Source organism: Sphaerodactylus townsendi, linkage group LG04 (genome assembly GCF_021028975.2).
Source record: "Sphaerodactylus townsendi isolate TG3544 linkage group LG04, MPM_Stown_v2.3, whole genome shotgun sequence".
NCBI classification, from domain to species: domain Eukaryota; kingdom Metazoa; phylum Chordata; class Lepidosauria; order Squamata; family Sphaerodactylidae; genus Sphaerodactylus; species Sphaerodactylus townsendi.
Window position 1 is genome coordinate 31,391,728 of NC_059428.1, and position 16,808 is coordinate 31,408,535.

The 16,808-nt window shown below is 40.7% G+C and overlaps 1 protein-coding gene across 3 annotated transcripts in view; it reads left to right on the forward strand.

Moving 5' to 3' along the window:
- Nucleotides 1–16,808, forward strand: part of PAN3 (poly(A) specific ribonuclease subunit PAN3) — a 75,446-nt gene that overhangs the window by 50,224 nt on the left and 8,414 nt on the right. For 2 of the 3 annotated variants that reach the window (XM_048492887.1, XM_048492889.1), the window contains 7 exons: nt 1,063–1,120; nt 3,033–3,194; nt 3,506–3,622; nt 3,720–3,821; nt 8,595–8,760; nt 10,164–10,251; nt 15,013–15,152. In XM_048492887.1, coding sequence (XP_048348844.1) covers nt 1,063–1,120; nt 3,033–3,194; nt 3,506–3,622; nt 3,720–3,821; nt 8,595–8,760; nt 10,164–10,251; nt 15,013–15,152 — 833 coding nt within the window. The remainder of the gene's footprint in view (nt 1–1,062; nt 1,121–3,032; nt 3,195–3,505; nt 3,623–3,719; nt 3,822–8,594; nt 8,761–10,163; nt 10,252–15,012; nt 15,153–16,808) is intronic. The other variant, XM_048492890.1, reaches the window with a different exon arrangement.

Here is a 16,808-nt window from a genome sequence, read left to right on the forward strand (position 1 = left end):
GCCGTTTCCTTTCCTTAGGGAGGCCTCTAATTAAATTGGGTTTTGGGGTGCCTGATATCTTAGTACTGACCGCTGCTTTTAATAGATTTTAATAGATTTTATTGGTTTAATAACTTTACTGATTGTAATTAATATTGTTGTGCACCGCCCAGAGCCCCCCCGGGGATGGGGCGGTCTACAAATTCAAGAAATAAATAAATAAATAAGTGCTTTCTATAAAGTGCTTTCAGTTTTATGTAAATGTTAGCATGACCATGTATAGACTTGGGAAAACTGGAATATTTATAATTCAGAATTCTTAATAATACAAGCCCTGCATTTAGGTAGGAATAGATTGTTACCCAAGCAATGTCTTTCTAGCAAGTAATAGTGTGGAAAAAGGAAGGCAAGCGAATGCATCTTGGCAATCTAGCACTGTGAGGAAAGGATCTGCCATATTAGAATATATTAATAAAGCATTTACAGCGGGAGGAATGGAAGATGCTTCTGCACCGTCCTGAGCTTTGGTATGGATTTTGAAATACTATATGAGGTGCATTTTCATAAAGGCAAAGAGAAGTTTGGAAGAATTGTTGTGATGTTATTATTTTCACATTACATCTTCACGTGAAGGTTGTCTTCAGTATAACGTCTGAGGACAAGAAATAATGGACTCAGACTTGTAGGCAGAGGTCTTTAGCCCTAACTCTAGGGAGAACATTCTGATTTCATGGGTGGTAAAACATTGGAACAGATTGCTCGGAAAATGGTTGTGGAATTTCCATGGAGGCCTTCCATGGAGAGTTGGTCACATAAGTACAATTAAATCAGTTTAGATGGCTTCAGAGAGAAGAAGACTGATTAATTGTAGAGATTTTTAAGGTTAACTTCCAGCTTTATTCGGGGTGCTATAGTCTGTGAAGAAGGTTTGCTTGTTGTAGGCTTTCATCTTTGTCAAACCTGACTGAGTATAAAACACTTCCTGGACTCTGTTTCTGTGATGTTGTGACTCAAAGTGTATATGAAAAAGCAAACTGCCTTCTTATGTCTTGATCTGTAAGAGTGCAAAATATGTTCCTGTAGGAGCTGATCAACAGACACTTAATTACGATGGCTCAGATAGACCAAGCAGATATGCCTAGTAAGTAACTAACCACCCTGGATCTTAATTGTGTGTAGTGACTTTTAGTGACTTTTTTTCCCTTTCACTTGCTGAATTATGTAATTCAACTAATTCATAAGATTATTAAAACTGTACTACAGGGCAAATATTGAGCATCTGGCTTAAACTATTTAATAGCTGCCCAGTTAAGTATTGTTCCCCAATGTTAAGGTTTAATTTTTTCTTTACTAACTCTTCCATCCTTTCATTTTTCTATAGTGGTGTATAGCCTGTGCTTGGGTTTCTCTTTATACTTTTTAACTTTTCATGAACTGGATTATAATTTAAAACCCAGTCAATGTACTTGAGATTTAGCAGTGTTCTAATCTCTGCCTATTGCATTTAGGTTATTTCTGTGTAATTGCTAAAATTGGCTTTTCCACTTATTTTTAATGTTCATAAGGGAATTGCCAAGTGGAAGATTTTTAAAGCTGTAGAAAGGAGTGCTTAATTGCCCAGGTATTTCAAGCTGTACAGCTGCTATATTAATACCAGTAGCCCAAACATTATTGGGTTTTTAGGAATATTAGGATGCCACAGTCAACATGAAAGAGTTCTGCACTGTATCTCCTGACAACAATTCAGTAGATCATTGTGTGCTACTTTACAAACTCTGCTTACTAGTTTTAAAAAGACAGTGAAAAATCAGTTGAGTGCAAGTCTCATCTAAATGTCCCTGAAGTCAACATGAAAGCTTTCTGAACCAATTAGGGAATATTTCTGGGTTTTATTAGTAGATTAAAAAAAACCTACATTAGTAAAATTTGACCATATCAACTCTGACTACAGTCCAGAGCACTTTATAGCTACTCATTCACAGCAGAACTTCAAAATCCCCTGACCTGGTCAGTGCGGCCATGGCATGCCGTGGCACGTGACAGATCAGTTTCAGGGTGTTTGGGGGGGGGGGGGCAGCTATTGAAGACCAAATAAGCCTCTCCTGTGAAAATATATAGAAAGGATGCCTGTGCCTCAAATATTAACAATCAGCCAAACACATATTGTGACGACCTGTAATATAACTTTAAGAGAAGTTATATTACAGGTTTAAATGAATTGCTTAAATGAATTGTTTCAGGATTTGGGGCAAAATTATACGTTTTCATTCATAGTGGATATGGATTGGAGTCAGTCAGCTTCTCTGCTGGTGAAAAAGGAAGGTGAGGGCCCCCTCTGAACACTCAAAAATACTATGTTGAGAAACACTGGACTTGTGTGTACAAAAGCCATGTGGGGTACAGGCTGTAGTAGATAGGAGAATTGGGCAAGGTTCAGTAAAATGCTGGCTGGATCTAACCCCGTGTTCCATTAATACAAAATAACCAGATTTTCTAAAGCACAACTTTGGCATAGCACCAAGGAGCAGGGAAGGAAAGAAAGGACCACAGTGCCATGTTTCTATTGGACTTTACATGCCTAAGGCCTTTTCAGGTCTTTACCCTGCTGATTCAGAACATCAGAGATTTGTGGGGCATTAACAATGGTGAATGCAGTTTAATTCAAACTGGTAACATAGAAAGCACCAACAAAGATGTCTTGGCTTATAATGAATTTGATTTTTGGTTGTTGTTCTAAAGTTTATTTTTTTCACCACGACAGCAACACCCTTTTCTCCTCCCATCTATAAAATAGCTAATACAGCTGTGTGTGTTAACACTTCTTAATATTGGAAACTTTGATCTTTCCTAAGGCAAAAGGCTTTGTTGTGAGAAAGCCATGAGATGATTTGTACTAGACTGGTAATTGCAAAATTCTAACTTTGTGGCTGCCCTCTAAAACAAGAGTGTGTATTGTTTTTGACATCTAATCAATTTTCTTTTTCTGTCTCTGTAATAACTGTTTTCTTTACAATTGTAAGTAGTGTCTAATGTATTTCTGTAAACTGGTTTAGCTGTCCCGACAGAAGTGGACAGCTACCACAGCCTTTTCCCTTTAGAACCACTGCCACCACCCAATCGGATACAGAAAACAAGCAACTTTGGGTACATAACATCATGCTACAAAGCTGTAAATAGCAAAGATGATCTGCCATATTGCCTTCGGAGGATACATGGTGAGGGAAATCATAAGTTGTCATCTTTTAAAAATTTCAATGCTACCTATACTTAAGCCTAAAACGCTTGTGCTGTTCTGTGTGATAAACCAAGAATCGGATTTCAAACAAAAACCATTCTTTTAAAAAATAAGCAACTGGAATATGGCCCAACTAATCCATAGAGCAGGCTACGAACGAGCCAAGTTTATTGTGGTGTGCCTCTGTTGGTGGCAGCTCAGTATTTCCAGAAACAATGTGAAAAAGTTCTGTTGGGGGAGTTTTGAGATTCTTTGAATGAAGGATTTGCTTTTGTGTGTTTTTCTTTTCAGGTTTTCGTCTTGTTAATACGAAGTGCATGGTGTTAGTTGACATGTGGAAAAAAATCCAGCACTCGAATATTGTCACGCTGCGAGAAGTATTCACCACAAAAGCATTCGGAGAGCATTGTAAGCTTCTGGTATTTAAAATGCTGATGGATGACGTTGGAAGGCTTATATGCGTTGCTTGCCTAATCAGACTGTATTTTTTGTTTTTGTTTTAAAGCTCTTGTGTTTGCATACGATTTCCATGCTGGAGGAGAGACGATGATGAGCAGGCACTTCAATGATCCTAGTGCTGATGCCTATTTCACAAAAAGAAAGTGGGGTAAGGAAACTGAAAGAAGACCTAGGCCAGAGGGGGCCAACCTATGGCATTCCAGATGTTCATGGACTGCAGTTCCCTTCAGCTCCTGCCAGCATCGCCAATTGGCCATGCTGGCAGGGGCTGATGGGAATTGTAATCCATGAACATCTGGAATGTCATAGGTTGGCTGCCCCTGACCTAGGCTATTAAGCGGTAAAAAAATAGGGGATAGTGTCTGAGGGCTCATGCAGTTTATCGTTTTGTTACGTTCAGACCAAGCTGTTTTGTTTCTGCAGTTTATAGTGGAATCATGTAGTGTCCCCTTTGGCATGATATGCTTATCCTCCACAGCTTGCTATTTCCAGTTCTACCGTGTTTTTCTCCCCAGAAAGACAGGGTCTTATATTAATTTTTGCTCCAAAAGAGCCATTAGGGCTTATTTTCAGGGGATGTCTTATTTTTTTCCATGATTTTGCCCCCCCCCCCCCGGCCAACGTGACCAGATCAGCTGCGCCAGGGAATCTGTAACTAGGGCTTATTTTTGGAGTAGGGCTTATATTTCAAGCATCCTCCAAAAACTCCAAAAAATCATGTTAGGACTTGTTTTCGGCGTAGGTCTTATTTTCGGGGAAACAGGGTAGATGAGAGCAAAGTGCCGACTGATATTGGAATTGTGTTGAGTTCTTATATCTTCTGTTGGTATCTTGAGGGCTGTTGGGTGTTTTTGTAATGTTCGGTGCAGCTGGAGGAGATCAAGGTGAGTCTTCAGAAAATACCTTGTTTGGGAATAGGCTAGAAGCAACTAATGCATTCTGTGGTACACTTCAGCATTTCTGAGTCTGGCGTATGCAAGAGGTGTATGGGAATCACATGCAGAAGGACAGGTTGTTTTGTAATCGCTGATCATTTTACATCTGATACCACTTACGGTAGCATATGAGCCAAGGCGTAATTAGGGATATTTGATATATCTAGAGATATTCGAGTCCTGACCTGAATGGCTAAGGCTACCCCAATCTTGTCAGATTTTAGAAGCTGAGACCTCCAAGGATGTCCAAGGTTGCTCTGCGGAGGAAGGCCATGGCAAACCACCTCTGAACATCTCTTGCCTTGAAAACCCAACAGGGTTGCCTTAGGTCGACTGCGACGTGATAGGACTTTCCACCCCCAGTGATATTTGTGGAAAGTAGGATGAAGTGTGAGGATAAGGATTTATATATGAGCAGATTTTTGTTCAGTGCATGTGTTTCAAAGCCTGCACATGGCAGCCAAACATTATATATATTTTAAGTAGGGATTCTCCTGGTGTGTCGCTTCTTAAAACGTCTTGTTTAAGCAACCGTGTGTGTGTGTGTCGTTAGTAAACCTAATTTTTGACAGTTGAAAGGAGAGAATTGTGGTTACAGGGCTGGTTTTACAGACTGCATTCTGCTTTCACAGTGTGGTTAACCTTTTTCTTTTTGTTTTGCTGTGTCATTTTCTAACACATTCCTGCCTATTATTGTAAGGATGTGGTAGAATGTAGCTCTTGTTTGACAGATGAATAAAAAGCATAACCAACTTGGTTTATTTCTGTTCAGAACACCTGGGTACAGATATATTTTTGGAATCCTGCTTCCTAAAGTCAGACGGTTCTTTCTCAGATGGTCCCATTCAAGTAGATATACTTTCTTTCTGTGGGTAAATCGTAGTGGCTTTTTTGTTCTCCTTCATTTCTGACATGCTGAACAAAAGGTTTTGTTTACTGAATGATATCCCAGAGCAGAGACCCTCTAACTGGAACATAAATGAGACTACTCATGTCTTAAAATTAAGGGGTTTGATCAAGTGATGCTGCAAGCAAAAATTAAATGGATTTAACCCAGGTCTGCTTGGACCCTTGTACAACACTGAGTGTTTTCTCCCTTGTATATTATAGCACCCAAAGCTAGGTGCTCAGTCACTTGCACAAATGGAAACCTAAGTGGCTTAGTTTACTCTATCACACTAAGTATGACTTAGTGTGAACAGCTGTCACAGGTTTTTTTGCTCTTGTGTTTTTGCTGTTATTAGAACTACAGCACTAGCTCCAGCTTCTGGTTCATCTGATCTAGCCAGGTAGCTTGAATGTTGCTGTCATTAAAGCTTTGTTCACCCAGGCTGGCTAAGGTGAGCAATCTGGGGTCGGAAATTTAGAAACCCAAAATCTGTCACCAAGCAAAACTTCTCATTACTTTTTAATAGTTTTGGAATTAAGTCATAACAAAATGTCAAAATAATTAGAGCCTTATTAGGAAAATCACTAGTTCTGCTTAAAGGAGCAGCAGTGGTGTAGGAGGTTAAGAGCTCGTGTATCTAATCTGGAGGAACCGGGTTTGATTCCCAGCTCTGCCGCCTGAGCTGTGGAGGCTTATCTGGGAAATTCAGATTAGCCTGTGCACTCCCACACACGCCAGCTGGGTAACCTTGGGCTAGTCACAGCTTTTCGGAGCTCTCTCAGCCCCACCCACCTCACAGGGTGTTCGTTGTGAGGGGGTAAGGACAAGGAGATTGTAAGCCCCTTTGAGTCTCCTGCAGGAGAGAAAGGGGGGATATAAATCCAAACAACAACAACTCCTCCTCCTCCTCCTCCTCCTCCTCTTCTTCTAAATGAAAGTGACATATAAAAGGAGCAGCAGTGGCGTAGTGGTTAAGAGCAGGTGTACTCTAATCTGGAGGAACTGGGTTTGATTCCCTCAGCCACTTGAGCTGTGGAGGCTTATCTGGGGAATTCAGATTAGCCTGTGCACTCCCACACACGCCACTTGGGTGACCTTGGGCGAGTCACAGTTCTTCTGAGCTCTCTCAGCCCCACCTGCCTAACAGGGTGTTTGTTGTGAGGGGGGAAGGGAAAGGAGTTTGTAAGCCCCTTTGAATCTCCTATAGGAGAGAAAGGGGGAATATAAATCCAACACTACTACTTCTTCTAAATCCACACAGCAGGATTTCTGAAAAGGATCATTGCACAGCAATGTTTATGTAATTATGAATTAACTTTTTTAAAAAAACCATACTCACTGCATTTTTATGTGAAATATGGAATGTACTGTAGATGTCTTTTGGATTTTGCACTACTGACTATTATTATTATTATTATTATTATTATTATTATTATTATTATTATTATTATTATTATTATTATTATTATTATTAAAATTTAGTATACCGCCCTATCCCCGAAGGGCTCAGGGCGGTGTACAGATATAATCTGTATGCCCCATTGAAACACCTTCTGATGGTTGTTTCTACACCTCACACCCTGGGGCAGTCAGCTGTGGAAGGCCAGGAAATGTTTGTGTCTTTGAAACAAGTGTTGTCTAATAAGAAATGTGGAGTAAGAATCAAGTCTTTGCATTGCAAGGTAAATTTTGAAAAGAAAACAGCTCGTTCACTCCATGCATTGTTTTGTGTATGTGAAAAGTGCCGTCATGTTTCAGTTGACTCATGGCTACCTTGTTGGATTTTCAAGAGAAAAAAACATTCAGAGGTGGTTTGTCACTGCCTGCCTCTGTAGAGCAATCCTAGACTTCCTTGGTCACCATTCCAAATATTAACCAGGACTGACCCTGCTTAGTTTCTGAGATCTAACAAGATTGGGTTATCTGGGCCGTCCAAATCATGGCACCATGCCCTATACTGCTTTTTAAAGTTGGGGAATTTTTAATGTTTATTCCTTTCCTTTCTATTCATTGTATGTTCTGTTAATGCCAAATGTCAGTCTGTTCTTTTCTACAAAACCCATATTATTGTAGGCTCATTTAAAAGGAAAGCCCATTTGTCATGTGCTAATTTTTGTCAGTGCTGACTAAACCATTCACAATGAATTATTCTCCAAATTAAATGGTTTTTCATTGACAAGGTAATAGTCAAACTTGAAATAAATGGTCTAGGGCACAGGTGTCAAACTTGTGGCCCTCCAGATGTTATGGACTACAGTTCCCATCATCCACTGCCAGCATGATGCTGGCAGGGGATGGTGGGAACTGTAGTCCATAACATCTGGAGGGCCGCGAGTTTGGCACCTATGATCTAGGGGAAGAATTTGCATGATGCTGGCAGGGGATGATGGGAACTGTAGTCCATAACATCTGGAGGGCCGCGAGTTTGGCACCTAGGGGAAGAATTTGCATGATGCTGGCAGGGGATGATGGGAACTGTAGTCCATAACATCTGGAGGGCTGCGAGTTTGGCACCTATGATCTAGGGCAGGGGTAGGGAACCTGCGGCTCTCCAGATGTTCAGGAACTACAATTCCCATCAGCCTCTGTCAGCATGGCCATGCTGGTAGGGGCTGATGGGAATTGTAGTTCCTGAACATCTGGAGAGCCGCAGGTTCCCTACCCCTGATCTAGGGGAAGAATTTGCAACATTCCAAATGCATTGAGTCATGGAGTCTCCTTATTTTATTGATTTGGATATGGGATAGTATATTTGTGTGCATTGGTTTTGGACTTAACATGCTTTTAGTAATACTCTTTCTATTTTCTGGAAACAGCAAAATGCGATATGGTCTTGAGATTGTGCTAATTTTGATGTATTGTGTGTGAGAACAATCATACATTTTGCTTTCTTTTTGGTACAGTAAGATTTTAGCTATCCAATGTTTATATAGTGTGTAAATTTTAAATTGTGGTAAAAGTAATGTGCCTGTAGTTTCCAATCATATCATGTTACCTGTTGATGAGCTTTTAAAAATGAAACTTATGAAACTTTTAGCATTAGTAATGGTGAAATAATCCTTGAAGGGGCACATTTGTTCTCTGATTCTGGTGACAGGTCAACATGATGGACCTCTGCCCCGACAACATGCAGGGTTGTTACCTGAATCCTTGATTTGGGCTTACATTGTGCAGCTCAGCTCTGCATTGCGGACCATTCATACAGCAGGATTGGCCTGTCGAGTAATGGACCCAACAAAGATTCTGGTAACTGGTAAAACAAGGTAACAAACAAACTCTTTTGCTATTCCGTTGTTGACAATGAGGGCATGTGTGTGTTGAATGAGATTGGTAGCGCTTTTTTCAGATTAGGCTAATGCACGTGAAGCTCTTTAGTTTATTGGTTAACTACTGTAAAGGAATTAGGCAGGGGCTGAAGTGATTCTTTCCAACATGCCCACTGTGAGTGACTTTTACCTGCCCCATAATCAGGTCTGACCAATGTTAAGTGGTTTCTAAATCAAATCAAGGCTGAATTTTCCCTTTAAGCTATGATGAGTAAACTGAGGCTGTTGTCCTTTGACTCACTGGAAAAGACAATAATTACAGGAAAATAAGGTGACCCAACGAGAGCTGGATTGACTCAGTAAAAGAAACAATGACCTTCATTTTGCAAGACCTGAGTAAGCCTGTTAATGAGAGCCAGCATGGTCTAGTGGTTAAGAGCAGGTGCACTCTAATCTGGAAAACCGGGTTTGAATCCCTGCTCTGCCACTTGAGCTGTGGAGGCTTATCTGGTGAACCAGATTAACTTGTGTACTCCAACACATGCCAGCTGGGTGACCTTGGTTAGTCACAGTTCTTCAGAGCTCTCTCAGCCCCACCCACCTCACAGGGTGTTTGTGGGGGGGGGGGGAGGGAAAGGCAATTGTAAGCCACCTTGAGTCTCCTTTGCAGGAGAAACAGGTGGGATATAAATCCAAACTCTTCTTCTTCATCAGATGTTTTGGAGGTCATTAATTCATAGGCCAGTGTAAGTGGGAAGCAACTTGTTGGTGTGTAACACACACAGAAATGGTATGGAGAGAGTTTGCACGAACAGAAGCAGATTTGAAAGAGCGCATGATTTTTATGATTGACCTCATTGAACCTAAATAGCATTGTAGTCAAGCTGAAAGAATAGATAAGGCAAACCTATTTTGTTTTGATACTGGTTTCCAGCTGTCATACAGCCTTGGCCACTGTTTGCCTTCCTACAAATTCAGTGTGGTTTTGTGCCCGCGTTTTGTGCTTCTGAAGCTGCGAATACCTTCATAAGTACCAGGTGTAGCATGGGGAATACACCCAAGCTGACAACACAAAAATTGAATGGTGTGCATTACAAAACATATGAATGAATTCTGAAATACCACTTGAAGTCTGTGTATGTTAAACTCCTGTGAACAATGTGTGAGGCTCCTTGGTTGTTCACTTGGATCCTTCCTATGAATGCATATACAGTTCCTGATGTCTGTGTATATTCTATGCTCCACTTACATTCATCCCAGTGTGTGTATGAATGCATAAACTATTGCCAGTAATGTTATTGCTGACAGAGGTCTTAAAAATTGTTTTCTGATCCAGACTGTAAAAACCGCACTGTTAATCTAACAGGAAAGCCAAAGCCTTTTTGATTTTTTTTTCCAAGGTTGAGAGTAAACTGTGTTGGAGTCTTTGATGTATTAACATTCGATAACAGCCAAAACAATCCCTTGGCGCTAATGGCCCAATACCAGGTAAGTTCACAATATATGACAATGTCTTATTTTTGTAATGGATATTTATCAGTGATTCTTCTGTCATAACATGATTTCCTATATTTCATGTTGGGGAAAAACGCAGGAGATTGGAAGGGGAGTAATCAGGAAACTTTGTCCTAAACCAAATTTTGCCTTCCGTGATGCTATATACTTGTAGAGGCCATAAGAACATAAGAACTAGCCTGCTGGATCAGACCAGAGTCCATCTAGTCCAGCACTCGGCTACTCGCAGTGGCCCACCAGATGCCTTTGGCAGCTCACTTTTCCCAATTTTCCCATGCCCCACTAGTATTCATTCTTAATTATAAAATAACAATTTTTCTGTATAATTAGGGAATCTGCAAATGTGCAGATGCTGCTACTATATTTTCTCATTGGCCCATTTCACTTACCCATTGATGGGCACTCTGCCATCAACCTTGCTAGTGGCGGGAATAATTGTCACCTTCCCGTGCTCCCGTTAAAACCATTTGATTTTGACAGGATAAAGATCCTTTCCTTTGTAAACTTTAACTGGATGAAATGACAAACATTAATATTTTAATGTGATGAACTACTGTTTTATTGTTGCCATATTTATAATTCATATAGCACCAGCAGTATATATGGTGCTTTACAAAATTATGGAACCCCAAAATAGATGGGACTGTGCCCACAAGGTATCTACGGCTGAGGGTTCAGCCAAAGTAATCACAAATACAGTGGTGGTTTCAACTTCACAGACCTTTACTAGGCATATCAGTAAAAATAAAACAAAATACAGAACAGAGCGGGTGTTCAGTGGTGGTTTCATTGACTGTTTATTCTGAGAAAGGCCACGCAATTACAAATAGAGATTAAATTAATTTGGGGCTCATCGGTTTTGGAACCATTTACATGATAATTTTGAACATAAGAACAAGTCAGCTGGATCAGACCAGAGTCCATCTAGTCCAGTTCTTCTACTCGCAGTGGCCCACCAGGTGCCTTTGGGAGCTCACATGCAGGATGTGAAAGCAATGGCCTTCTGCGGCTGTTGCTCCCGAGCACCTGGTCTGTTAAGGCATTTGCAATTTCAGATCAAAGAGGATCAAGATTGGTAGCCATAAATCGACTTCTCCTCCATAAATCTGTCCAAGCCCCTTTTAAAGCTATCCAGGTTAGTGGCCATCACCACCTCCTGTGGCAGCATATTCCAAACACCAATCACGTGTTGCGTGAAGAAGTGTTTCCTTTTGCTTGGAAAAATGTGCATATGTCTCTTTAGATTTAGCATTCCCTAATTTGCTTAGAAATACATGACTAAATGAAGAGGAACTGCTATTTTTTCCTACAGGGAAAAATCTAAGAATCAATTCATTGATTTGTATGGCTGAGATTGCCCGTGCAGCTCACTTTTGAGCACCAGTTATTCTATCCCCTGGCAAATATAGCAGGAAGGGTACAGGTTTACTATAAGGAGAAAAACTGTTGCTTCGGTCTCTCTTTTAAGCTTGCAGCTGCTGGGTAGACTGATCTTCTATCACTAGGTCAAATCAGGACGCTCCCTCCTTTATTTGGAAAATGTTTTCTCCACCTGTTGGCAACAAGGCAGGGCATATTGTTGACTCTGCCCTTAATAATAAGGGGGAGTTACTTTCTACAAAGTATTTCGTTTTTCTGGTTAAATACTTGCATTGCCTTGAAAGACTTAAAGCTAAAAGGTGTAATTGAATCTTTTTTCAGAAACCTCAGATTTTAAATTCCAGGGAAAATGTTATTTCAAACCTTCATTGGCATTACTTAAAATAACTGCAGAATTTTGTTTTGAAAAATTCAAGAACTGGACTGCCTGCAGCCAGCTGAGAAAAATCGATGCACGCTCAGTTTCAGTTTTAATGTAACAAAAAACACACAACTGATGTTGGCTTTAAAAGTGGCTGATCTGATGAATGAATCGTTCAGACGGGCTACAGATAGCACTGTTTGAATGGCTGACCCAGAACATATTCATAAAGCAGTTTTAACATTATTACAGGAAAGCGTATCCGTGACTTCCTTGCAGTGAAGTGTTGGAGCTGGATAGACGAGTATTAGCAGTGACAGATGCTAACTACAGGGACAACCCAGAATAATTAAGCGGAGTGAAGGAGACGCCAGGCCATTTTGAGTAGCTTCGGTTTCATCTTGCTCCTGAAATGCGTTAATTATTCAACAGTTCAAAATCACAATAGAATCTCAGGAGACAGTGTAAAACTTCCATTGCCTCCTGTGCGTCTCCTGCAGACTGTGTCTCAAGACAGAAGTAGAAAGTTGGGTTTGATGCATAGTTTCTTCTCCACTGTTTAGATTTCCTCTAGTGCAAAACACTTCGAGCCAGCAAACAAACCCTCCTCAGTTAGCAGAGTAGAAATTCGGGATTCAGGTTGTACATATTCTTAGAGCAAAGGTAGCAATCATACAGTACTACAGTTAAGCAAAGTAATTAATTACTGCGTTTCCCCGAAAATAAGCCCTACCCCGAAAATAAGCCTTATCGTGATTTTTCAGGATGTTTGGAGGATGCTTAAAATATAAGCTGTCCTCCAAAAATAAGCCCTACCGGTAGTTACAGATCACGAATCGCGGACAGTGCCCTGTGCTCCCAGCCAATGAGGATGCAGCTTGTGTCACATGTGACGGGGAAGCAATGGGTTGCCGAGAGCCCTCCTTAATGAATTGTGAAGATACTGTATTTCTCCTAGAATGAGCCCTACCCCGAAAATAAGCCCTAATGCATCTTTTGGTGCAAAAATTAATATAAGACCCTGTCTTATTTTCGGGGAAACATGGTATGTGTAGTCAGTTTAATATGAAGTAGACAGGTTTTGAATGATCCACTCAGGATTTTTTCTGAGGCAAGTTAAAGCTTCAAGTAGTTATCTGCTGGATTGACACACAGCCGTTGGTACACAGTCTTGTTGCTTCAGCCTTCTGGCTGCATGATAAAAGTTTTGATTTTAATTGCGTGTATGAGTGTATGTGATACTTAAGAGGATTTCATTCTTGAGTTTGATCTCATTGTTCTACAATTCAGGGTACATTTCAGATAGGACAAGGCAAGGAGCTAAGCATAGATCAAGAAGCCCATGGAAAAAAAGAATATATGATTGTTTCTTGCAGTCTGTTTTTCGTGGTTTGTTTCAGACACATAAATAGAGACTGTCTCACACGAAATGGACATAAATAGAGCCTTAGGTAGAATTGAAGGCCGGGGGGGGGGGGGGGGTGAGGGGGGAGAAGAATTGAAAAGCAGGAAGAAGCTTTGGTATTGAGGGGGAAATTAAAGAATGTAACAAACGGGAGGTAAGAAACATATATACAGGGGAAAGGTTACGGAAGCTTATTTCCCAGCCTGATTTAAAGTCTTTTGTTTTATTTTTTTAGCAACAGTTAATGGGAAACTGAGGGTGAAAGTTGCCGTTGTAGACATGTTCAAATCAGCTCTTACTAGTTATACCACTATTTAACAAGCTAATGTATCTGCACAAAGGGGACACTTTTAATCTCCTGTGTTTTTCTTAACATATGAAGGAACACTAAGGAAGCATGTCAGCAACACAGTGTTTATACTTGCATCATGACCTAGTAAAAAGGAATTTAAGTTTATTATGTTTAACTGCACAGGTTCTTTTGTCACCTCAGCCCAGATCTGCATAATTAGGACATCTGAATTCATGGCTCTTTCGTTGAGTAACTTCTTCCCCAAGTGTTTTTAAATTAGAATCTTGGCTCTTGGAAGATTTCTTTTTCATTTTGCCAGTTGTGGATTTCTGCAGAGCAGTTTGGATCCCAGGCTTCCCTGAACGGAACGTACTGTTTCCTCTCCTCTCTGCAGCTCCTTGTTACTCACAGTCAGGGGGGACCCTCTAGCAGATATGCCAGGGGCTGCCACGAAAAGGAGGACTTGGCAGAAATAGCCACCACTCCTTTCTGTGCAAAGCATCATGGAGGGTGAATCCTGCTGAACCCTTCTGCTGACTGCAGCACCCCATACTAAAAGGTATACTATTCTGGAGGGTCTGCTGACACTTTGTGGTCATTTGTCAAAGGACAGGGAAGTCAATTAAAAAGAGGTTCAGTGAACTTCTTGTGTGTGCAAAAATAAGTGATCCAATCCATATGAAGCAGCTTCCTATAGTGGCACGGGTCAAATGGGCCCTTTGATCATCAAAGTGTTAAAACACCACCTATGAAATGCTTGTATGATAAAGTGGATTTCTGCTGAAAAACATTATCAGCATTCAGGAGCTATGTATTGTCAAAGGCTTTCACAGCCGGATTCAACTGGTTCTGGTGGGTTTTCCAGGCTGTGTGGCCGTGGTCTGGTGGATCTTGTTCCTAACATTTTGGCTGCATCTGTGGCTGGCAACCACCTGCGATACAATACTATCAACCACATCTTTGCATAACAAGTTCCACCCAAACACTTACTGATTGGTTCCCCACCCTGGGACATGGACAATAAGTACCCCAAACACTCCTTCTGTCTGGACAAAGTGTAACAGACTTCCCTCTGTGATACACCTTTGAAGATGCCAGCCACAGATGCAGGTGAAACGTTAGGAACGAGATCCACCAGACCACGGCCACACAACCCAGAAAACCCACCAGAACCAATTCAGGAGCTACTTTTTAATATTAAATCATTGATATATTAAGTATCTGTTTTAAAGTTCTGCAATCTTTCACTTTATTGATATCTGACCCTGATAAAACTTGCATGTTCTTTTTCCTTAGCAAGCTGACTTAATTTCCCTCGGGAAGGTTGTGTTGGCTTTGGCTTGCAATTCGTTGGCAGGAATTCAGAGAGAGAATTTACAGAAAGCTATGGAACTGGTGACAATCAACTATTCCTCTGATTTGAAGAATCTTATTTTGTAAGTTATTTGAAATGAGGTACAGTTCCCCCCCCCCCCCCTAAAGATTACAATGTGATAGTGGTCTTTTGCTTAAATGCATCACAAATGTTCAAACAACGGTATATGATTATTCTTGAAACTTTTCCCTTTCTATAATCAAAGAAAAAATGGCTTCTATTGGACTGTCAGTGGATTCACTTTGCCCTTTGTCCTATTCAGAAGTCTATAGAAAATTAAAAGGTCAACTGTTGGATAGAGAGTTCTCTACCCTAATCACCGCAGCCAAGAAAACGTGCTCCCCCCTGTATTTTTCTCTCCCATTTGAACAGGGCCACTTGGCCCACTATCTGTATTGCTTAATAAACCCTGCTCAAAGGAGAGCCATAATGCTTGCCAGGTTTAATGTTATGCCTTCTGCCTTGTTACATGGCAGATTTAATAAGCAAGAAAAGGCTAAAAGATTGTGCCCATATAATGATGGCTCAGTTGAATCTCTGGCCCACCAATTACTACACTGTCTCAGATTCAAGGAAATCAGATTCAAGTATGTGAATCTTACTCCTTTACATTTACCCGAACTCCCCGATTTAATTAGATTACACTACTTGTTGGACAATCCTGATCCTTCTCTCTGTATGATAGTGGCAGACTTTCTCCTGGAAATTACTAAATGCCAGTAGATTTCCTTCGACTTAACATTTATTTCCTGTATTGTATATGCTTTTTAATCCTTTTTTATTATTGTTGCACTGTTGTCTATGCCAATAAAGGCTTGCTGCTGAAACTCTTCCCAGAAAATTTGTGGACAGATAATCTCTTCCAATGTGTGGTCTTATGTATTCGTAGTAGAATTTAGATGGAATTCCTAGTAGTGGGGACTGGAAGAAGAAAGCCATCTCATCCACCTGATCAAAAATATTGTAAAATTTTACAGATCAGTTAAAACTGTAGAATTTTTGCCTGATATTAAAACTCCTTGTTGAAGCCTTCTGATGTACTTAACTAAAAACTTTGCAAGTCTACCAACTCTACACCCATCTGCTGCTGCCACTTTCCTTGTACTGACAAACATATATCCCCCTGTAATGCATCTGCCAGGCACATTTGGCACCACCAAATGGTGACATGGCATGCTGCTGTCAGTTTTATGTAACAGCAGCGCAGATTAAAAAGAGTAACTGGTTCTTGCAATTGGATAAGTACTTTCTGAAGTCACAACCAGGTCAAAGTTTTCTGCCTCCACCTGGTTTCTACTTTGTCTGCCAGGAGACCTGTGCTGCTGGTTTGTTCCTTTACAACCAACATGCGAAGAAATAAATCTTTGTAGTTGTTTATGTTATTAATCTAGCCTCAGTGATCTCATAAGCTAAGCATAAGCATTTATTGTCATTGTGCACGCACAACAAAATTCACAGCAGCACTAACCTCCATGTGTACCGTAAAACTTACCTCACAGCATATAACCCAAAGCCTATAGCAGTGGTGGTGAACCTTTGGACTACAATTCCCATCAGCTGGCATATTTTGGGTGGCAAAGGAAACCCCACTGGTCAGTTTAGTGGGAACCTTGATTGTAGGCCACCCGTCCCGTTACAATTGGTGGCTAGTGGTGGGATAATATCTCTCCCTCGCCCTTGAATATAAGCGACCCTGTTACAGATCCTCTTCTTAAAG